Below are 22,531 nucleotides of genomic sequence, written 5' to 3'. Positions count from 1 at the left end.
TGTGGTGGGTCAGCAAAGGGCAGATGCTGCACACAGCTTCGTTCCAAAGGAGTGCGGCCATGCACCTTCTCCTGGGCCTCAGAAGGTACCGCGGCTGACTTCCCAGCGTGTGATAACTTGTGGCCAGCACAGCCAGCAAGTGCTGTTTATTCATCCACAAAGCAGCATTCCCAGCTCTACCGTGGAGCTTAAGGAAGACAAGTCACGGCTCTGTCCCAGCTCTCCGTAGGGCAAGTGAATACAAGCAGGCAAAACGTAGTTTCCGTGCACTGCTTTTGGCTGAGTTCACTGTAAGCCCATAGGAATTTACTGTGAGGTTGGAGCTGAGTCTCAAATGGTTGATCTGGAATTAATGGGAGAAAATATAGTTGTGTTTCTTAGCAGCTAGATTTGCTAATATACCAGTGTCTCTGCAGAAAGCCTTCTTGCAATATATTACAGTGTGTCCACTCAGAATTCTGGGCGAGGTGTGGTGTGGCAGCACCTAGGAGCAGGCCCTGTGTGAGGATGTGGTGCCCCAGGTTGGGCTGGCGCGGTGTCCTGGCAGCCTTTGTCACAAGGCTTCGCATGAGGGGCTACTGGTGCTGGCATGGAGACAGGCAGTGTTTTGTCCCAAAATCCTGGCTGGGAGATGTGAATGGACAGGACAGCAACAGGCACCAGCCCTCATGTAGCTGCCCTCATGGGCGCTGGCAGGGGCTGGGGCTGGTCAGTGCCCAAGGTCACCCTCGGGAGCCCCAAGCCTGCTGACCCTGCTCTCTGGAGATTCTGGATTGCAGAACTGTTCTGAACAGAGATGGTCCTCCAAACAAATATCTTAGCATGATCCAAAGAAGGGAGTAGGAATCCTAGGGACAGCGAGAACACTCAGAGTGACTGTAATTAATGATAAAAACATTTTTGGCTAAATGCTAAAACTCACGAAGCCAGGTCTAAAATTATCTCCAACACTGAAAGATTAGGATAAAATGTAATAGTCCCACCCTCCTAGGGGAGTTCTATCCAACATCTGCCTTTGAGAAGTTCTTACTCCTTCCTTTGCCATGTGTAATGCTGGCCCAGTCCAGGTCTTTTTTTAGTTAAAAAAAACAACAACAACAACAAAAAAACATGATACTGTGCTGCATCCTTCACTATGTGAAGGAGTAAAAGAGCAAGCTCATCCCTAGCTCCACGGAATAGAGGCTGACCTCCTGGAGGGTGCGGGACCTCCTGGAGGGTGCGGGATCTGCTGGCTCTTGCCTTACCTGCAGGTAGTTTCTGTTGGCGCAGAGCTCCAAGTGTCTGGTTCTCTGAATGCTAGTAGTAGTGTGTAGTCATTGTGTCTCTTGCTGTGCTTTGTGATTCTCAAAAAAAAAAAAAATTTGATCTGAGGTCAACAGTAAATAGAAAACTTTTATGTGAAATCACAGTTCAAAGACCTAAAGTTTAAACATAGGCATGCCTGCTCTGCCTGCCTTGTGCACAAGCCAACACGCTCCTTCCTCTCCATCCGCATGCAATGCATTCGCTACCCCAGGCATCTCCCAAGGGCACTCAGCCCTTGTCAAAAGCAGCACTACTTGTACTGAATGGACTCTATAATCATCATTTGTTCATGTATTAATATGCTGCCTAAGGGCAGATCCCATTCAATGGAATTTGCCTCTTCTGCTGTGCAAAAGAATAGTCTAATTGTTTCCAGCTCAGCACCTGATGCAGCTTCCTCCCCCTGGCATTGGCTAATCAGGTATATGTATATACACACGTGTATGTATATGCCCATGTGTGTGTTTGTGTATATAAATATTCTTACCTGGATGAGTTGCAGAGAAGTTTCTTGAAACTTGCACTGACTAGTCAGATTTCAGTGGATGTCTCCAAGAGGCTGTGAACTTGTAAGGCACTGCAATCAGGCTTACCACTTGGTGCTGCTGCTATGCAGTGTGTGCAGAACTAGTAGGTTTTGGCAAAGGGATGGCATCAGCGCTGGGTGGAGTTCTTTGTGTATCCTGCTCATTCCAAAGGGTCATTTTGGGGAACTATTTCCCCCAGATCAGAAATATTAAAAAATAGTTGTAGGATGTAAATGAAGGATACACAAATGAATATGTAGAGGATGAAATTTAGGTTGATGGATTATCCAAATCTTAACTGCGACACTTGCTTTTTCCAAAATCTGTTTTCCTCTTTCCGCAACACATCTTTCCACAAGATCTCCCATCTGAGCAATGATTCTATCTTACTATGCTTGTTTACAGGAACTGCCTGCAGGTCCAAGTGCTGGGGTGTTGCTGCTGTTTGTAAACCAAAGTTAGTTTGTTCCTAGACAGACACACTTAGAAAAGGATATTTGTGTGATGGTGTATAGGTAAGGGGCCGACGGATAACATCACACGGAGGAAACGTGGAGGGACAGCAAATACAGCACAACAAGATCACCTACAGGAGTTCATTACCAGGTTTCTGGCAGTCGCCCAGTTGTGAAACATCACCTAAAGCTTATTCAGCCTACTATTTGCCATCTAATGCACTGCCTGATACAGGAAAATGAGTCAACACGTTTTTATCCTATCCCACTGTCCATTGGCATCAGTGCAGGTCATGTGAGGCACAGCTCAAACACTGAGCACCACATGCCTATTTGAAGGGTCTAGGGGAATAATGGAAAGCTTCTGCCAACAGAAGATAACACTGAGTGGAGTATATGGCTTGTTTTCTTTATTTAAAAATAAAAAAATGCAGATTTTCTTCCTTCCCCGTGGGTCAGCATGGGAATTCAGTGAAATGACTATAACTGGGCTCTGAAATTAGGAGGCAGATGCATGTATCAGGCTGTCTTACCCCATGGTCAGACTATTCCTTAGCTTTGCACACCCATTCAGCAAACCCTAACGAGTTGGGACGGCTTGGAAGCAGGATGATGGTGCAGACTGCGTGCGGGTACGATCCATGCTGCTCTTCAAACACGGGCATGGTCCAGACTGGGGATGCTGGCCGCAGGCAGGCGGTGCTGGTGGTAGCCAGTCCACAGCCACCACTCACCATGGCCCTCACATGGTGGTGCTCGCAGTGGACAGACAGACAGGTCCTCACTGTGGTTCTGGCTGGCATTCATCCATTTCTCAATGTCTGAGTCCCTCGCAAGCCAGTTATTCTGTGCACTGCCTAAAATACTCTTTGCAGGACTTTTAGAAGTGTTTGGGGGGTGGAAAAGAGTAACTCCAAAGTCACAATACTGCAAACTTTCTTCCGTGTTTCATTTCTTTGCTTTTTAATACACAAATCCCAGCTTGGCATATGCAAATTAGGCATTGAGAGATGTTTTTATTTGAGGTGCATTGATTTGCTTACTTCTGTGATTCAGTTGATATTGTTGTAGCCAAGATCCCCTCACAAATCCCGGTAAGCGGGTGAGTAACACAGTATGGCTTATGCTAGTGGTTAGCTGAAAAGAAATTAAGTCAAAAATATTTGCATCTGTACTTTCTAAATGTCTGATAAAAATTCATTGAAAGATAAAGAACATAAGACTAAATTACAGGGTAGTTACTTCTGGAAAGCAGTGGAGTATTGTTGATTTTGCTTTATTGAGGCTTTGTTAAGGAAAATAAATAGTAATGCTGCAGGAATGTATGTGGGTTTTTTATTTGAAGCAAACACTGGGAAGTGCTATTTATATATCTCAAAATGCTAGGAACAGTCTATTAGCTGATTATTAAAATAAAGTTACTTGAATAGCTTCGCCTTTACATTACCTTTACATTTAAAATGGTATGTCAGGAAAGGTGGATGAGGTGGTGTGTGTTTTTTCCTTTCCTTTCTTTGGTATCATTAGAGTTACAACTGATCAGTTTCACACTGTCCAAGCCACTAGCGAGGCCTGAGCAAGTGGTGGCTTTACTGTCCTGTCTTTTCCCACATAGCCCCAGCTGTGTGCTGGCGCGCACGTGTGCTGCTGCTTCTGGGAGGAAGGCAGGGCGATGCACACACAAGGCAAGCCACTGCTGTGCCGCCACGGCTGGTTCAGCAGATCTCTGAAGCTGGTGCTTGGATGCAAGCACCCACAGCCAGAGAAGCATGGCAACTGTCGTGAAGTGAATGGAGAAGGCTCTATGTGTCGCCCCATCCTGTCCTCAGGTTTCAGAGAACGAGGCTTCCTCCCCCCAGAGAGCCTCCGGGGAAAGAGAGCCTTCCCTGCTGCAGCAGCCAGGGCACTGGGGTGTGCAGCGCTGGCTCCTCCTTGACAGGGGCAATCCCCACAGGCCTGGTAGCGTGAAAGAGAGGGAAGGAGCCCCTGCCTAAGGGTTTAATGGAACTGCTGAATTTACCAGATAATGAAAGTGAGGTGCAGTGGATAATTAACTTGCTAAAACACTATCTTGAACACGAGAGAGTCTTCTTTCAAAGGTTGGCTATTTACTTATAATATGGTTGCCTTTGTAACTCTATGGCTTTGCTAGGAGTGGAAACTGAGGGCTCATTTACTTCCGTAATTAACAACATAACCTGCAATTATCCAAAATGTTGCAGAAGAGCACCCACAAAATGCGTAACAAGCAGCTGACTGAATACCTGAGTGCTAATCTGATTGCTTCTAAAAGACAAAGTGGATTTGTCACACCAAAGCAATTTCTACAGGAGCACAGCCTGGGTGGCCCAGTTCTGGGCTGTGAAGTTGTCACATTATGGAGTCCTATGTAAAAGCAAATTATGAGTGACATCTCTATAACATTGAGTGGGCAGATGGTAACATTTGTGAAGTTACTTTAGCCCCTCTGATAAAATATCTCAAATTTCCAAGTACAAGTACACCCTCTTTTTCTCCCCCCCCCCCCCCCAATATTCAAGAAATTTGGGCAATTTTGGTCGCAATGGATGATCACAGGATGATCCAACATCTGGAGATGATGTCGTTTCCCTCTAACAGGGCAGCTGGGCACCCTGGTCTTGTGGACTTTCCTGGTGTGTGTATGCAAATCAGCTGCGTAGCAGGAGTATGTGTAGCACCCCTCTTAGTTAAATATGTGGGGATAAAAAGTCTCTGAACTTCTGTGTCAGTAGGGTGTATGGCACGTGTGCTCTGCCATGTGTATAGTCTTAGTTCTTTTCCAAGAAATACGAGACACAAATATTGCAACTCTGGAGAAAATGCTGAGGTGACACCAGAAGATGATCAGCACTGTGCTATGGACAGAGAAACAGAAGGTTGGATCAATTATATGACAAAGCTTATCCATGCCTGTTACAGCTGGGACTGTTCATCTTCCAGCTGAAGTTTTGCAGAAAGCATCAGCACGTGTAGTTCGGTCCATTTGTACCTGGGCTAAGAAGCCCAGAGAATGAGATATCTTTTTACCCTTTTTTTTTTTTTCTTTTTTTTTTTTTTTTTTGGTGCATGAGGGATCTGGCTATTGTTGGTGGCCTTTACGAAGTGGGGGATCCTGCCTTTATTGAAGCTTGCAGTGCTGCCATGAGGTTCTGCAAGGAGACTTGTGCCTGCTGCAGCTGCCTTGGTGCTGACTGGTAGGACCCAGTCCTCATCTAAGGGCTCTGTGGGCTCACCGGGCAGTGCTGTGCTGTCAGAGGAGCTCAGCAGCAGCTCTTCTACATGTGAGTCCGCTGACACCTGCCCCATATGGACTGCAGAAGAGGAGGTGCAGGTCCCTCTGCAAAACACTGCCGAGATGGCTGCTGTGCTGTGTCCCAGACCTTGTGCAAGCAGCAGGATGTGTCCTCCCTCCTGTGGTTCCAGCATGGAGGTGGGACAGGGCTGCTCGCAGGGCAGAGACTAGGTTTTTTTACCATCTTGAGAAGGTCTCATTTTGTGGTGGATAAGGATCTAACAGGGTTCCCGTGGTGTGAATCTCATGGTGGTCTGTAGGCTATGGTATTTCTCAATGAAGCATATTTCATTTTTGTTGATGGTTCAGTTCTTCTATGTCCGATGTTGTCTTCATCTCTGTTCGTGTCCTTTTGAAGCAGATGTTCAGCTTGTTGTGCCTGGCATAGCCACACCAGCTTCAGCTGACAGAGAGCTGCTCTCCTAAAAATGTTTATGAGCATGGGTAACAGAGGAGTCTACCATTTTGTTTTGTTTGGATTAGGGAAAAAAAAAAACAAAAACAAAAAACAGTGATGCTCAACAGAAATTTAACTTCCTCTTGTGAATTTCTTTGCCTAGGGTCAAGTTTTGTTTTAGGGCAATTAGGAGCAAAAAAAAAAAAATGTTTGCTGTTAATAGCCAGCATTAACTAATGAACTAATGGAGAAGGAGATTTATTAATTTGCGGTTTAACACCAGTTGCTTTTGAATACTTTCTTTCTTTTTTCTTTTTTTTTTTTTTCCCCTATTTAAGTGGATTGCTTAAACTGCGTTTAACTTCCAGGGGTCAATCTTAGTCAGATTTAAAGCAGCCTTAATATTGTTTAAGTTTGGAAATGACTAGAGGTAGATCAAATTTAGGTCATTTTGCTTCTGAAGAACTTCCTCTTGAGGGATTGAATGCAGTTTAGCTAATCCTCTTAAAGTCAAGTAGTGACTTAATTCAGATTATTTTCCTGAGTGTGTCTGTCTAGGTAATATCTTGCACTGCTGTCCAGCCTACCCAGCTTTAATAGGCACACAGTAGTGTGGCAGCCAGCAGAATTACATCCATTTGTGCCAGACAAGTGATAGGCCCCAAAGTGTGAAATTAAAAAAAAATATTTTATATATACATATATATGGAGAAATGAAGTCATGGTCTGGGTGAGTTTTTATTTCTTTCTAAATAGCCGGCAGAAATAGAAATACAGGACATGTATATTCAGGAAAAAATATGGTATCTTGGACAAGCATTTGGAACATACCTACTGGAAACTTTCTTTTCTATCCCTTCAGCTGTGTTTAATGCACATAATTTGAGGACTCCATCTCCTGTCTGGGGCTGCTGGGATGCATGTGCTGCTGGGCTGTCGGGCTGTGGACACGGCAAGTCCTGGCAGCCGCCCCCATAGAGCCTCTGCTTGCCGGGCTCTGCACAAAGGCGAGGGGGTGGTGTTCACCAAGCGACTTGTGGTCCTGCCTGACTTAACAGATAATGGGTCTTATATTCATTTTTACAAAATACAGTGCCCTGATGCACACAAACTTGATGTATGTGTCATTTATGTTGCAGGATGATAAGTATTACCAAAAATGATTAGGGCTAATTTGCCATTAGAACAAATGAGAGAGCGAGTGCATTTTGTGATGTAGCTGCTTTCCTTTTTAATAGCAATTCTCTTGCAGTTGCCCTGCTTGTTGGCTCGGCCATGGTCGATGTATGTTTCCTTCTCACACGACTGTCCTGTGGTCTGCCCCAGACCGCAGCTTCACCAAGTGTCGCCATGTCACTGCAGGGTCACTTCAAACAGCTTGTCGTGATGGCTCCCACCCAGAGCTGGGGAAAGAAACCGCTCCGTGAGTGGTGCTGGGGCTGACCTGTCTGGAATGTCTGAAGCCCTTGGGAACCTGCAAGGCTAACACAGCCACTAGAGCCAGCACATCCCGCTTCTCCAATCTCTGGTAAAGGGCAGGGAAAGGTGTTACCCTGAAAGAGGTGTCTGAGAACTGGTAATCCTTGAGAAAGGTGGGACAGAGGCGAGATGCTGGCAGTGGCACGAGTGGGATGGTGTTGTGCGATGCAGGATTTGTGGGAGAGCAGTGAGGCCTGGCTGGCCCCACAGGGCGAATGCTGCACTCAGCTGGCTGCGCCATCTCCAGGCAGACTGCGGGATGCTGCCTGTGGGATGCGGCCTGGTGGCCGGGCCACAAGGCAGGGTGCAGTGGGAGCCAATGGTCACTTCACTTGCACCCGCTCATGCCTCCTGGTCGCCTACTGCCTCGCCAGCGTGCAATTAGGCAATGCTTAATGCATATGGGTTTTCAGTGTGGTGTCCTAGTGAGATGCCTTTGCAGAGGTTATAGCTGATGCATCCATCGGATTGTTGCTAGAGGAGGCAAGGTTCCCATGTGTTTAAGCCTGTGTTGTATAATTCAGCATAAGATTAATAAATTACATATTCACCACATAAAATGACATGTATGATTTTAACAAAGCTGGTAGAGGTATAGATGTTAGAGACCAGAAATTCAAAGTCCTCTTTCACACATAGCATGGAAGGCAAGCTCCTTGGTAAAAGTGCTCTGGATACCTGTGTTAGTTTCCATTACTCAACCTCCTCACTAGATGTCTCCGGGAGCAACCTGCACACGAGGATGCATTGCCTGGTACCTGATAGAGGCTGGAAAGGCACCAGGACTGAGTCCGAGTAGAATTTTGAGTGCTTGCATGACCTACCTGCCTATTCTGGAAGCCAACTGACGCTTGTACAGCAAATGTGGCTTTCTGCAGAGTGCCACAGGTGCGCTGCCCCACTAGCATCTGCAGGGAGACATGTTTGGTCTTTCTACCAGGGTAGCTGTGCTCCAGCTCGAGCCGCGTCACAAGCTGGTGATTAGTACTTGAACACGTTTGTGCTCAGCTATTGACAACCAGTGACAAATTCTGTCAAGGAGCATGTTTACAAGTAGAGTTTACATTTCACACAGTTTATGATCCTAATGAGGCTTCCTACATGAACTTCTTTTCCCCTTCTCCTATATCTGGAATTAGAAGCGGAGGGAAGGGGGGAGATAAGCATTAAACCACATATCTACTCACCGGGAAAGATGAGCACTACTTTGTTCCAGTGACTTTAATTAAGCTACTTTAGCTGAGCCAGTAAGTTTAGTTCATTCAGCCAAGCAGCAACATTTCTTATTATAATTGGGAGTTATGTGATGAAGCTGATGAAGCTGCAGCACCACGATCTGATTGCATCAGCTAATATACGAAGTGTTGATGAGCCGGTTTCGGATATAGACCCATAGATCAGCCCACAGCTCTCTGCCACATACAGGTCCTTCCAGTGCTAAGGGAACAAACAGCCCCTGGGCTCTAAAGCTTTTATGTTCCTCCTGCAGACCACAGGTTCCTCTGCTGCTAGCAGCAGCAATTTCCAACCTTCACTAAATCCAGAAACGCCATTGAGAGCATGGGGGAAAGTAGGAAAGGAAGAATTATCGGGTGTCTGAAAGAAAGTCACGCAGAACAACCTGGGAGAGGCTGCCAGAGCTACCACAAAGCAGCTAATTTTGCAAAGCCAAGGCAGTAAGGATCTTGGGAGGGGCCCTTGGCCATGACTTGCTGGAGATGCCAACCTGAGTAACAGACACTACTGCACCCTGGGATTGGAGCGTGTGCTGAGTAGTCATTACTCTTTGCTTCCTCTGTAGAATAACAGGAAACCACTGAATGCTAATAGGTCAGTGGAGGGGGTGCAATTTGAATCTGTACCAAGAGAGCTGCCATTTCCTACAGTCCTCTTGCTCCAGATTGCTGTTCAGCATGTGAACTAAGAAGGAAGAACTGGCTGAACTGCAGCATGACACCCAGTTGGGGGCTGTTAGGAGGCATTCCTCAAGTGTCAGTGCTGCTTCGTACCTTCATGATGGACCTAGATGGTGGCCAGGGTACACCCTCAGCAAGCTGGAGGATGCTCCCATCCTGACATGCTGGAAGGCCAGGCTGCTGCTGAGAGGGACCAGGACATACAGGAGGAATGGGCAGGCAGGAATCTCATGGGGCTGAACAGAGGCAAGCTCCAAGTCCTGAACCTGGGACAGACTGTCCGAGGCAGGACAGACTGAGGCTGGCTGGTGAGAGAGCAGCTTTGCAGAAGGGGTCCTGGTGGACAGCATAGGTCAGCACTGTGCCTTTGTGGCAAGGACCAGCTGCGTCCCTGTCTGCATTAGTAGGAGCATCAGCAGCAGGGCCAGGGAAGGGAGAACGTGTGCCATGGATGGTCCTCTTGGCAGGTCCTTGTGGCATCCTCACCTCATGTTTCCCCAGAGCTGCTCTGCAGCTCTCTGGTTGTCTTGGACCCATGTGGCTCTTGAGGAGGACAAAGTTTGCTGAGCTGCACCACTGTTGAGCACCGCGGAGTTTTTTGGCAGTAAACATGCAGATGGACCTGGGGTGACCTGAACTTCACATTAGATTTCTGGATGATCTTTCTTTTCTAGGACTTCGACAAGCTGTAAACTGGGAACTCTGGATATCGTAATGTTAGGATTAATTCTGACACTGCTATTTAAAATGTTTACACAGTGAGCCAACCTTCTTTTGCATTTCAGAGATTTTTTGGCCTTGAAACCAACTTACTGGAGCAATGGGTCCTTCAGGCTAATTTCACTGTGTGTAATAGGATTTTATTTGCATTTGGTTTTGAATTTTCTTTCCTTTAATTTCTCAAATGTTGCTGTTTTCTACTGTTATCAGGCCAGTAGAATAGCAGCTCTCAATATGCTTTTCTATCGATCACGTGTTGTTCTTCAGCCTTTCATCAAGGCATGATGCATCCAGGCATCCCACCAGCCCATTCTGCACCTGCGCGTGCTTGCGGAAGTAGAGCAGAGTGCAAGAGGACATCCAATAAGGAGATACAGAATTGCCATGTGTGCAAACCGTATCATTGGCTTGAGAGCAGATGAGCTGGCTGCTGAAAGAAAAAGAGGAAAGCAGAGTCATCCCGAGGCGTTCAGCAACAAACTATGCAAGGCGTAACCTCAAACCACAGGAAGCCCTGATATCCCATGAAGTAACAAATATTTTTCTATTAATACCAGCATTTTTATTGCCTCTTTCATCCTGAAAGAAGCCTAGTTGGCTTTCATGCTTTGCAGATTCAATTCGATAATTACTTCTCCTCACCACTGAAATATAAGATATTCCCAAATATATGCAGATAGCAGAGGCTTAACCACACAGATGAGCCTCTGCATGGCATGGCGAGTGGAGAGCAGTGTCTGTGGAGGGCAGAGGAGGATCCTCGGTTGCCAGATGGAGCGAGGTGCTGAGGCAGGCCTGGGCAAGTGACGGACCCCTGGGTTGGGCAGTGCTGCGGCTGTGGCTTGATGCTGATGAGGGGTGAAACTATTCTCACGCCTTGGAGGCTGCCCATTGAGGCACTAGCCCCATGAGTCCTGCCTGCCCCAGGGGCAACACACGCCCAGCTCCATGCAGCAGTACACTGGGATGCTGCCACCACCAGTGCTCCAGTCCCAGCGTGGCAGCATGAGCGCTGTGCCCATCAGCCTGAGAGATGCTGGCATGGCTCTGCAGCCTGCAGGCTCGGTTAGCAGCATTTCTCTGCAGGGAGATGGCTGATCCTCTTCTCCAAGCAACACAGCTGGGCTGGTCCTCTTGCCCTGAGCACGGGAGGCAAAGCCCCCGGGTTCACATTAATGACTGTCTTAAACCACAGGGGTGCAACCACCATGGGAAGGAAGAGGAGTACAGTCACATTTGGCACCTCTCCAATCCTGTTCAGCTCCCACCCTGGCTGGCCTAAGAAAGGGAAAATGACACCTAGAGATGAGTGCGAGTGGAGAAGAACAGCAAGAAAAAATATCAAAGCCTCAAAAAAGGACAAGAATATATACGAAATAGATTATCTCTTTCTCCTGTTAATGAATATGTTTAATTGTGAATCTTCAGTCAAGGAAAAGAAAGGACAGGGAAAGCTTTAGAGTATCAGAGAAAACAAAAAATAAAAATGGCATAAGAAAGCCAAAAGATACTGCCCTCCTTTAACAACCAAAAAAAAAAAAAAACCTCCGAGAGAAGGCAAGCCAGGAGTCAGCTCTGTCACACTTGTTTATTTTCCTAAACAGCTGAAAGACAGAGAGCTTTTCTTTTTTGCTCCCTCCTGTGCAACAGGCACCACCATCACCAATGGGAGGGAGAAACAAAACAGCGATTACAGACACGTGTGTGCTCTGGGAACAGACAAGATGCCTTGGTTTGACATACTGCTCGGAGTTGTTCTCTCTGCATTTCCCCAATTCAGTGACCCAGAAGAGGCCAATCTCCTGGTCCTCAGCACTCAGCCGAGCAAGGACAGCTCTGAGACACCCTGGTGCCACCTCTGGCAGGATGCCGGTGGCTCTTGGGTGGCTGTGGGCACTGTGGTGAGCTCCATGTGCGCGGCAGATGTGTTCCTCCCACTGGCATTTCTGCTGGATCACTGCAGCACCTTTGAGCACTTCCCCACCTCTTCACCTCCCACCCCTGCGGGCTCCTGCTCTGTCTCCACCACCTAGCCCAGCCAGCGCAGCAGGAGGGCCAGGGCTGCTCTTCTGTGGTGCTGGCAGGGCTCGCGTGCTTTGGCAAAGTGCTCCCAACCCTTCTTTTCTGCAACTGGCTTGGAGAGCTGGTGGATCAGTCAGAGGTATGGCCTCTGCTCCTCTCGGGAGAAAGGGGAGGCTGTCGTATTAGCTTTTGGGTGGAGATGGGCCACCTTCTGGTTGCAGTAAGTTTTGTATTATAGTGATGCCACCTTAAAACCCTGAATTCCCCCAAAGCACATAAGTACAGGCATTTACTCAGTCTTTTCAGATGGGAGAACTGCCAGCCTCCTTCTAGGTAAGGAAGACACAGCATTATCCAAAGGTATGACCTTAACCTGTTTTAGGTAAGCAGATGCAAACTTATTTAAATGCTCTTAAATCAAATGGGAAGAGGTGTAGCCCAAACTGCTGTAAACTGTTCTTAAATGGAAATCATATCAACCTTTTGAACTGCCATGGGCCCTGAGTAGGAGCACACAATTGAAAGGGTTTATTGTCCCTTCCAGTGGTGTTGCCCACCAGCTACCTGAAGACATCCCACACCTCAGCTGCTGGCCATCAGTTGGCAGTGACTGCCCTGCGGCTCACCTGTGGATGGAGTGTGTGTGCTCCCTGACCTGCTTCAGTGCAATGCAGCTAGAGTTCCTTAAAGCAGCATCACTAGCAAATTGCGTTAAGACAGCTAACTGCATGGGAGCAGAGGAGGATCACTCGTAGAAGCATTTCTGCTCACCAGGAGATCCTCTTCAGGAAGGAGGGAGTAACCATCTGTGGTAATTGGCAGTGTATTTAATTGCATCCTCTTTGAGGTTTGCAAAGAGGATATGTGCCTAAGGCTTGTGGGTTAAACAGCTGGTTTACACCAACCCCTCGTACTTCTCAGGAGAAAAGCAACCATGCTCAGCTATCACTGTCCTGCTGATAGCCTTTTGCCTTCAGTCTTGGGCTTCAACCAATAAACTGCTTAAAGCATACGTATAACCAGCTGATGTGTAAGATGAGATGGTGAAGGCTTCTGCATAGCCAGAGCCTTGGTGGGATGGCACACAAACTGTGGTGAAAAAGTTAAGGCCACAAACTAAATAATACCCAGCCCAAGGAAACCTTCTGATGTTTCCCTCTGCTCTGCCTAGACTGCCTGAGGCAGATGGGTCTCCAGCAACAGTTCTGCGAGTGTGAAAAGTGACAGCAGCAAAGCTTCTGCCCTGCAGACCCTTTGGGCTGCTCTCTGGACCTGGGCAATGCGTACCACATAATCTTATGGCACTGCGGAAGCTTGGGCAAGGCTCAACAGCAGCAGCTGTCCTGAGGGCCTTGCGGTGCTGTCCGGGCCCCACTGGGTTCTCAGAAGTGGCTCGAAGTGCTGCCCTCAGATGCTGCCAGGTGTCTGCCCTCTGGCCTGAGATTGCCACACCTGGCGGTTTGGAGCCTCGCTGGCTAGTGACTACCTAAAGATGCTGCTTGGCATTAGTCCTAAATATGTTCCTTCAGAGCTGAAAGCTCTTTGTGAGCGTAATCTGCCAGTCCAAAGAGAAGAAGATCTCTATTTGGTCTGAAGAGCAGAACTTGGCATAGTTTCCAGGGGAAAATGCCAAGTACACAAGGCTGCTTGCTCTCCCCAAAACAGTCATGACTGTTCCTTAACTCTGCTAAGGCACATCTGGCTGTCATCTCAGCACATCTGTATCCTGTGATTTACAGTTTTCTCTCGATGTTTTATGTGGTTTTATGCTGTGACAAGGCTCTGGAAAGAACAAAAGTGCATCATGCTGCCTCTCAGAGAGTCAGCTCTCTGGGAACCTTCCTAGGGATCTAGCAAAGTTATTTGGGACCTCCTCTGCGAGAGCTTGTCTTTCAGAAGAATAACATCCACAGTGAGTCGTCTTCCTTCTGTTTCCTCCTGCAGACAGATTAGTTAAAACCTGCTCCACCCACACACTGGTTTATCACTGGGAGAGAAGAGGGAATTCTCCACTGTCTTACGCTGCACAGGAATGGAAATGTTTCACAAGCTGTCAGGTAGCACATTGGGTCTACTACACTAGTAAGGAATTTCCTAAATGATTTTGTGTTCGAGTGGGAAATTTGTTCCCAAATGACAGAGGCTTCCCAGATAGATATTCCTGGTCTTCTTTTTCAGCATGGTCTTCTTTTTCACCCACACCTCTGTATTTCCAGCAGCTCTGCAGTGGAACAGAAGGGTGAGGGTGACCAATGATTTTGTGGTGACTCTCAGGGTAATGTTTTCAAGTAGTTACAGACTTCAAAAGGGTGCAGATGTAAAAGGAATACCTTGGGAGTACGCTCATAGTACTCCTGGATGTCATCGAGAATGACTTTCACCCCAAACCTCCTCTCCCCCCAAAGCTGGATGATTACTATTACATGGTATCGACCAAGAGCAAACAATGAGACAGGCACAATCTTTCATAAATTGTGGTGATTTATTTTAGTGTTTGATAGAGCTATAGGTTTCAGGGTATTTAAGGCTGTGCACCATAGGATAAAACCTGCCCTGCCAGTGGAAAGGGAGTGTTTCCTACCTGGAAAACAAAACAAAACAAAACCAACAAACCAAGCAGAACGTGACTTCCACAGTTACATCCTAGGACATCTGTTAACTCACTGTATTTACTGTCTGGATGGGAACCAGATCTGGCTTACCCAGAGCCAATGGGGGCAGCAGCATTTCCAAAGTTGTGTGTCTGGGCACAATCGATAAATCTTTAGGAGCAGCGTTAAAAACTGACAACATTATGCACTGACGAGTGCATAATGGGAGGCCAACCCCAAAGTGTGGCCCCATTAATGAGTGTTTAGTAACTAGTCAAGATGAATGAGGCTGATGTGTTATTTCTGAATCTGAGTGCATCTAGCCATAGCAACTGTTGGTTAATACTTAGACCATAGGAACAGTCTTCTTGTACATTCCTCTGATCTAAAGGTGGATCTCCAGCCAAAAAGCGTTTCGCTGTCGGGCAGGGCAATATGTGGTGCACAGTGGCCCTGTCGGGTGTGGGCTCTGGACATTCAGGGTGCAGGAGGGTCGCCCTGCAGCCTTCTGGGCTCCGCGAGCAACTTGTGAGCACCACTGGGAGCCACGGAACTGCTGAGACAGGCCAGGCCACCACCAGAAAGTGTTCTCCATGCTGCTGCCTGCAGCCTAAGTTCTTGTCAGAAGCATTCTAACTTGAAATGATGAAACATTTGAAATATTTTTGGAGGGTTTCTGTTCTGTCATTGCATCAGTCTCCTTTGATTTAATTCAGCATGTTCACACTGAAGACAGTGCTGCCCATTCCTTTGTGCTCTCTCCTCCAGTCGATTGCAGCCGTTGCTTGTTTATGTCTGCAGCTCACTCATCGGGATGCCGGGGCTGGGTGCCCTGGAGGTCCCTCGCAGTGACTCCAGTTTCGGGGACGCTGGGCTGAACCGGGGCGCTGCCAGAGGTTCGCTGTGCGCCCGCAGACAGCCGTGTCACGCAGCCTCGGCGCCCTTCCTGAGGAGCAGGGATGATGGCGTTTCCTCAAATGTGTGCGATCCTCCGGTCCGAGCGCGGCCACCGGGCACTTGCTGCGGCGGTGCGGGAAGGAGAGGAGGGAGGGCGGGTCGGAGCCGGCTCCACAGGTTGAGCGGAGCACCGAGGGGGCCGTCCCGTCCCCCTCCCCGCCGCGGTGCTCGGCCGGGACCCGCCGCACCACGGGCCGGGGCTGCCGCGGGGCCAGGCCGGTGCACCCCGGCGGGAGTTCGGGGGGCTCCGGGCCGCTCGGGGCTGTCGCCGAGCCGCAGCGGGTGATGGGCGAAGGGTGAGGACGCGACGCCGGGGGTCAGCCGCGGGCAACGTGGCACCCATGACCTGGCGCACCGGGAGCCGCAGCGGGGGGCGGCGGGCCCAGCTCCCACCCCTGCCCGCCCAGGAAACCGCCCCGAGCGGCGGAGGGGGCCGGGCGATACCGCGCCGCGCTGCTCCCGTGCCTCGCCATCCCTCCCGTCACGCCGGGCCGCGCCCGCTGCCCGTGCCGCGCAGGGGCGGGCGGCGGCGGGGGGCGGGCAGGGGCGGTGCTGCGGCGCCCGGCTCGGCGCGGCGCGGCGCGGCGCTGGGGAGCGGAGCGGAGCGGAGCGGGTTGGCCGCGATGGGCACCTCGGCGGCGGAGCGGCGGCGGCGGCGGCGCGGGGAGCTGCTGCGGGGGCAGCTGGGCGCCCTGGCCGCCCTGGCTCTGCTCCTGGCCGGCTGCGCGGCCGGCCGCGGTGGTGAGTAGCGGCGGGGCCGGGGGCTGCCTCCGGGGAGCGGCCGGGCCTCGCCGCCGCCTCCTCGTTCTCCTCCTCCTCCTCTTCCTCCTTCTTCTCCTCTTCCTCTTCCTCCTCCTGCCGCGGCCCCTCGGCTGCCCCGGAAGCGGCGGCGGCGGGTGGCGCCTGGGGGCGTTTGGCGAGACCGCGAGGGGTTCCCCGGGGGCTGGCGGAGGAGGGGGGTGGACACAGCACTTCCCGGCAGCGGGGCCGGGGCCGGGGCGCGCTCGGTGCCCGCGGTGCCGCCGGGACGCGGAGTCCCGCGGTGCGGGCGGCACGAGGCGGCGGGTCCCGGTTCCGGTCCTGGTGCGAGTCCTGCCCCGCCGGCATCGCGCCTCGCGGTCGCGGAGCAGCCCTCACGCCAGGCTCGTTTCCCCGCGGCGGAGCAGCGCGTCCCTCTCCGCGGCTCGAATTTGCTTTTTAAATAAACAGACGCGTCTTAAAGGTTGTCCAGCGTGCTGCGAGGAGTGCTGTGCTGATGTTTAGGAAAGAGCGCAAACGCTATCTGGGACCCGAGCACGGTGTTTTATGGAGCGAAACAATGCCTGGATGGGTTTCTAAATTTTTGGGCTTTAATGCCTTCAATTAATCAGATTTTTCTCTTTGGTTTTTATGTGTGTGTTCTGAAAGTTATCCGTGTTTTTCTCAAAGGTGGTGGTTGGTTGCTTTTGCAAGTGAGGTCAGGAAAGGTAAATGTCAGCTCGTCGTGAGCAAACAGCAGTGTATGTGTGCGCTGAGGTACACTTTTGCCGGCACACATGCAATGTACACCGGCGTGTGATGCGCATGCCAGCCCTGCGAAGGCTGCCGGTGGCAGCGTGCCTGCCTGATATGCTCCGCGCGAAGGCCAGGAGTCAGCTGCAGTCCAGCCGCCCACTGCTTGCCTGCACGGTGTGATGCACTTTTAGGTGGTGCAGCAATGCAAAATTCAGACCTGCTCTAAACTGGGCACAGGGAGCGCTCATCTTTCTGAAGGGTGGTGTGAATTCCCATCCTCTGCTTTGCTCTTCTTGAGCATGGTATTCCTGCTGATGTGAAAGGGAGCTCTGTCCACTGAGTGAACGCGGCAGAGAATGTAGAGATCCATACTGCAGATAAATTTTTTCACCACTTTACTAAAATTGCCCAAAGCGTTCTCCAGCAGGCACTGCTAGCCCTTGTCAGGGCTCTCTCTGTTTTGATTCAGTTCATGAGAGCATCTCACGTTGTCTGTGACCGGAGCTAGCTCAGAATAAATCGTAGATGAAAGGTAACATTTGGTGCAATCGATGTGGCCCCCCGTGTGCTGGCGGCTGCATAGAACCAAAAGGGCAGTGAGAGGAATGGTCGCGCAGGTGGAAGTTTTGAACAGCACCCTCTGGGTCTGCTGCCTTGTCACGGGGACCTAGGTTGAGGTCGCTGGGCTCTATAGGAGCGGTGGTCACAGCCTGCAGCCTGCATGCTCTAGAGCTTGTGCCATGCTGGGGGGTGGAAAGATGCATTTTAATTTAGCGATTTGAAATTCTCTCCTCTAAAACAATGTGATTTAGGAGGGAATGCAAACTTTTGTCTGGAGTTCAATGCCTTTGTGTCACATCGCATCACCCTTCCTATCCCTGAAGCTGGATTGCAGGGAGCAGCAGGCTCAGCCTCTGCTCCTGGGGCAGTGCTCAGCAGATTGAGGACATGGTCTTCAGAGTCTGATGGTGCCGTGAAGCTGGTCGTGGGATTCGCTGGGGTGTGGTGAGGCACGAGCGGTCCTGTGAAATTTTTGCGTCCAGGTGCCAGCCAGCTCAGCAACCCCGCATTTGAATCACCTTTTAGATGATATATTCTTGCTTTTAATGCTTCTGTTTTTCTTGGTTGGTCTCCTTCCCCTTGGTTGCCATCTCTGTGCCAGCTGAGGCAGCCACAGCCTGGATCCAGAGGAGTGCAGCTTTTGAAGTCACGGGTAACCCGTGTTTGCTGAGGGCTGTGAGGTGCCGAGCCCTTCTCCAAAGGCAGACATGCCTGCGTCTGCCTGCAAGGAGTAGGCTGAGGCTCTTCCTGCGGAGGCAGGTAACTGCAGTGTCTGGTGGGTGTGCTGTCAGGAGCAGGTGGCTCTGGAGGACAGAGCACAAGCTCTGGGTTTCTTTTCTGGTGGCTCTGCTGCTTCTCTATGTGACTTGGTCTCGCTGGGTCTTGTTTGGCCAGGTCTCTAAAATGAAGCCTGCTTTTTAAGCTGCTTTGAGATCTCCTGGTGCTAAACGACGTGTAATAGCAAAGTGCTGTAATGTTGTAATGTTTATATGAAGGTCATTCCAGAGGCCTTTATGTTCTACAAGGCTCGGGCATTCCAAAAACGTATAAAGTGCAAATTAAGAAGAAATCCAAGTTCACAAAGTTCATCGTAGCAGTAAAAGTACAGCTGGATTGCCTCTTTCTCTCTTCCAGGCACAGTGTAACTCTGTGGTTGTGCTTTGGCTTCAAGGAAGTCACACTGGTAAGTCAGAGGTGTAACTGAGAGTAAATCCAGCTCTACAGACCCAAAACGCAGTAGCCAACCACTGGAATGCCTTATGCTTTTCAGTCTGCTAAATGGGACTAGAGCTGAAGGCAAATTCTAAAAACCATCTCATTAACTTGAACAGTATAAGTGGCTTCCAAAACTCTACCCAACTCTGCCATCCTTGCAGAAAGAGCCAAGAGCCAGTATGAGTTTTTTTTTCTGTTTTTTTTTCCCCACATACATCAGTCTGACTCTTAAGATGTCACTTGTAAAGAGAGGTGTGAGTGGAGAGGATCTTCCATTTTGTAAGACCATCTTTCAAACTGCAATGATTCAAGTTTTTCAAGGGAAGCTTCTGAGTCAGGCCTTTTGCCAGGTTGCTCTCACAGGCAGGATAAGCAACAGGGGCAACAGTCAGTGGGATTTTTTTCTTCTTTCTGTCCATGCTTGTTTTTGGCAGGATGGTAAGGAAAAGATGGGTCTGATTCTGCAGCCCTTACTCATGGGGATAGGCATATCCAAGCAAACGGAATTGCCTGCGTGATTCAAGCATGGAAGATTTGGGTTGCTTTTAAGTCTTGTTCTAACTTGACAGGAGTGAAGCACTCACAACGGTGAGGCAAGGCCTGCTGGGTGCGTTTTGACTAGCCCTGGGACTTATTCCGAATCCAGAGCTCAGACTGTTCTCCCAGGATGGCAGTTGCTCAGTCTTTGTGGGCTATGAGCAGCTGTGAGTATCCATGTCACAACAGCAGGCTTACAGCCAGCCTCTGTGCGATCCTGTGCACTGTGGGGAAGGTGGGGAGCAAATGCCCTGGTGCGTCCTCATTCCATCTCTGCACTGGTTGGAGAAGCTCAGGGGATGAGCCACGTAGGCTGTTCCCTTCTGACTGCTTTGTCACGGGCCCTGCCTCACAGGGCTTTTCCTTGCAGATCTCTTTACTGCCAAAATAGCATTGAAGACCCTTGGTGTGACAGATCCTGGTCCTTTAGCTGGGAGTTAAGTGAAAACTCCCAGATTTCATTTGAATGTTTAGGTTTGCTCAAACCAAGAAACCCAAACCAAACTTTAGAGGTCATGCAATGAAAGCACAAGAGCAGTTGTTTTCCTCACATCTTCAGTGATGCGGGAACTGCATGAGAGTAATCCTAGCCCAGATGTAATGCTGTAATCGCTGGACCCCTGGATATGGGAATTTACCCTCATAAACTAGGGAGAGGTGTCAGGCCAGAGCATGGTATTTGACCTCTTTGGCAGGGAGCTTGTTTGGCTTCGCAGGAAATGACTTGTTCATTTTTTTAGTTCTTATTCGCGGTCTCACACCAGCGGCAGGCAGAGCAAAGTCTCCTATGTGGCCAGCTGGCAACTCGGGGGCTGGCAGGGCAGGTGTGTGTTGGGAGTGCCTGGGGGGATGTGTCGGAAGGTGGGCTCAGCCCTCAGCCCGTGCCTGTGGCACTGGCACAGTGGGGCTCGTATGCTGGACTGAGCCTTAGTCTTGTTTCGGGGTCTCCACAAAGTGCCCTGAAAATGTCCAAATCATACCTGCCAGCTTTTGGAGCCTCTTGGTGAAACTGCTGCGGAAGCATGGGGATGCGTGCTGGGCTGGACACCTTGCCAGAGCTGTGTTTGAAGTAAACACACCGCACTGCCTACAATCGCGGGATCATGGTTCTCGGGATGTGGATGCAGGATGCTTGGGAATGGGTGGTTCCTTGGCTTCAGTGGGGCATGAAGGCAAATGGTTGCTGGCCTCCCCAGCAGTTCGTAATGGAGTGAATGCAAGGCTGCGAGGCCAGGAACAGCAGAATGCCTCAGCAGCTGTTATTTCCTCAGTGCCTGTGAAGGAAGGTCGGCTACTTGCTCCTTGTCTGCCCGTGCTGATCTAACTGCAAATGCTCAGTCCTGCTGTGTGCTGCTGGTGGCTGCTCCTTCCCTCGGAGCCTTCTTTTACGTGGCGTCTGTCATTTCTGTGTCCCTTGTCTGAGTCTTTTCAGCAAGATAACCCAGCAGAAAAATAGCCCAGGATAAATAAAGGAGGTCTGATGCCAAATCAGCACACTGAAATGACACGGTGAGGATTTAACAATTCAGGGCTGAACGAGAGTCCTTGGGTGGTGCCCAAGGTCAGGGTGGCCTGGCATATGGTAAGGTTGCCTGTTATGCTGTTTTTCTCTAAGCCCTGTTTCAGGAGATCCCTCCTGCAGCTAATCTTAAATGGTCCTTAATGTGGAGAAGGTTGCCTGGTCGCACTGACCGTTTTTGGTCACACTGTCAGAAGGAAGGACTCAGTTGGACCTGTCGAATATATACAGGAGGTACTCATGGCTGTAGCCTCCTGGGAGCGAGGGAGGGAAAAAATCTGCCCTGGGATGGGAGAACGTTGTTGAGATCAGCCACCAGCCCTGCAGCTGGGGAACGTGCCTTGCCCCTCAAGGTGGCCCTGCTTCCAAGGGCATTTTTCTCTGGTTTGTCTCTGTCCTTCTTTCTTTAAATTGATGCCAACTGCACAGTAGCAAGAGAAATAATCCCTGCCCCCTCCCCCCGCGTTTTAAATTTTTTTACTTTGCTTTTTTTTTCCCCATTTCTCTGACTTTGGAGTGAAATAAGTTATCCATTCTAGCTTTCCAGTCTACAAGAAGCATAGCAAATGTAGTTTTCATAGAGGCTTCTTTTTTTAAAGAAAAGAGCCAGATCTCATTAAACCTGTCACGGAAAACTTTGGAGTGTTTTTTTTTGTTTTTTTTTTTTTTTCAAATGGAAACCACATGGGGTTCATGGAGCAATAAGCCTGAGGGACACATCTGGTTACTTCTATTACTTAGAAGCCAGTGCAACTCCTTCAGCCAGTTTCTGCAGAAATGTAGGTTTCTTCCACAGGCACAATGAGTGTCTGCTGAGCTGCCTTGGGAACCTGCATCTTGCTGCCACAGGGCTATGTTTTGCTATCTGTTGTAAGGCACACCACAACAGTGTTGTGTTTTTTTGTTTTTGTTTTGTTTTGTTTTTTACAGCTGGCAAAAAGACAGTTGTTACAGTGCTGCACTTTTGGAGGAAAAAAAACCACTTTGCTCTTTTCCTCCATGCCCTTCTCTAGAAGAATCTTTAAGCATCAGATTTTAAAAAGCACTGGGGATTTTCAAAAGCTTTGTTCTGCTCTAGGTCTTACCTTTAATATCACCAAGAGTCAAGTCAGAGCAGTGCCCAGGAGCCTCCGGTAACCTCATCCTAATTTTTTTCCACTACTGTGGCTTTATGGGAAGAGGCAGTGGGTGTGCCCTAGTGTGGGCAGGATGTTTATAATCCTGCTGCTTTATTCATCATGTCCTGTAGACACGCTTTGGGAAAAATAAGGTTTCTCAATGAGTAAATCCTTGTGGCTGGTCTGCACCAAAGTGGAATTACTCACAGCATCAAAGGGAACTCCTCTGAAATTGAAAGCAGTAAGTGTGTGTAATTTGCAGTTCATGAATGGATTCCTAAAGGGATTAAGGTGTCTTGCCTCCACCATTCTATGGGATTGTTGCTGGACTGTTAGACGACTCTGGCTTTCAACAGCTTGTCCTTGTGTTATTTACTGCCAAGGGCATCCTGAGTAGGGTTT

General features: G+C 49.4%; 1 protein-coding gene across 12 annotated transcripts in view; it reads left to right on the top strand.

Annotated features, from left to right (window-relative positions):
• Positions 1–22,531, top strand: part of RIN2 (Ras and Rab interactor 2) — a 349,998-nt gene that overhangs the window by 44,181 nt on the left and 283,286 nt on the right. For 8 of the 12 annotated variants that reach the window (XM_083832253.1, XM_083832275.1, XM_083832254.1 and 5 more), the window contains exon 1: positions 16,230–16,426. The exons of 1 other annotated variant lie outside the window; for it this stretch is intronic. Coding sequence is in view for 7 of the 11 variants with exons in the window: in XM_083832272.1 (XP_083688398.1) it covers positions 16,309–16,426 (118 nt within the window). In the remaining 4 variants the exon portion in view is untranslated. Of the gene's footprint in view, positions 1–16,225; positions 16,427–22,531 lie in introns of those variants that run through there. 3 more of the 12 variants (XM_083832274.1, XM_083832273.1, XM_083832271.1) reach the window with 2 other exon arrangements.

The sequence above is a fragment of the Anser anser genome (assembly GCF_964211835.1).
Source record: "Anser anser genome assembly, chromosome: 3".
Classification (NCBI taxonomy): domain Eukaryota; kingdom Metazoa; phylum Chordata; class Aves; order Anseriformes; family Anatidae; genus Anser; species Anser anser.
The sequence above is the reverse complement of the archived record's forward strand: the minus strand, read 5'-3'. Positions and strand labels throughout refer to the sequence as shown.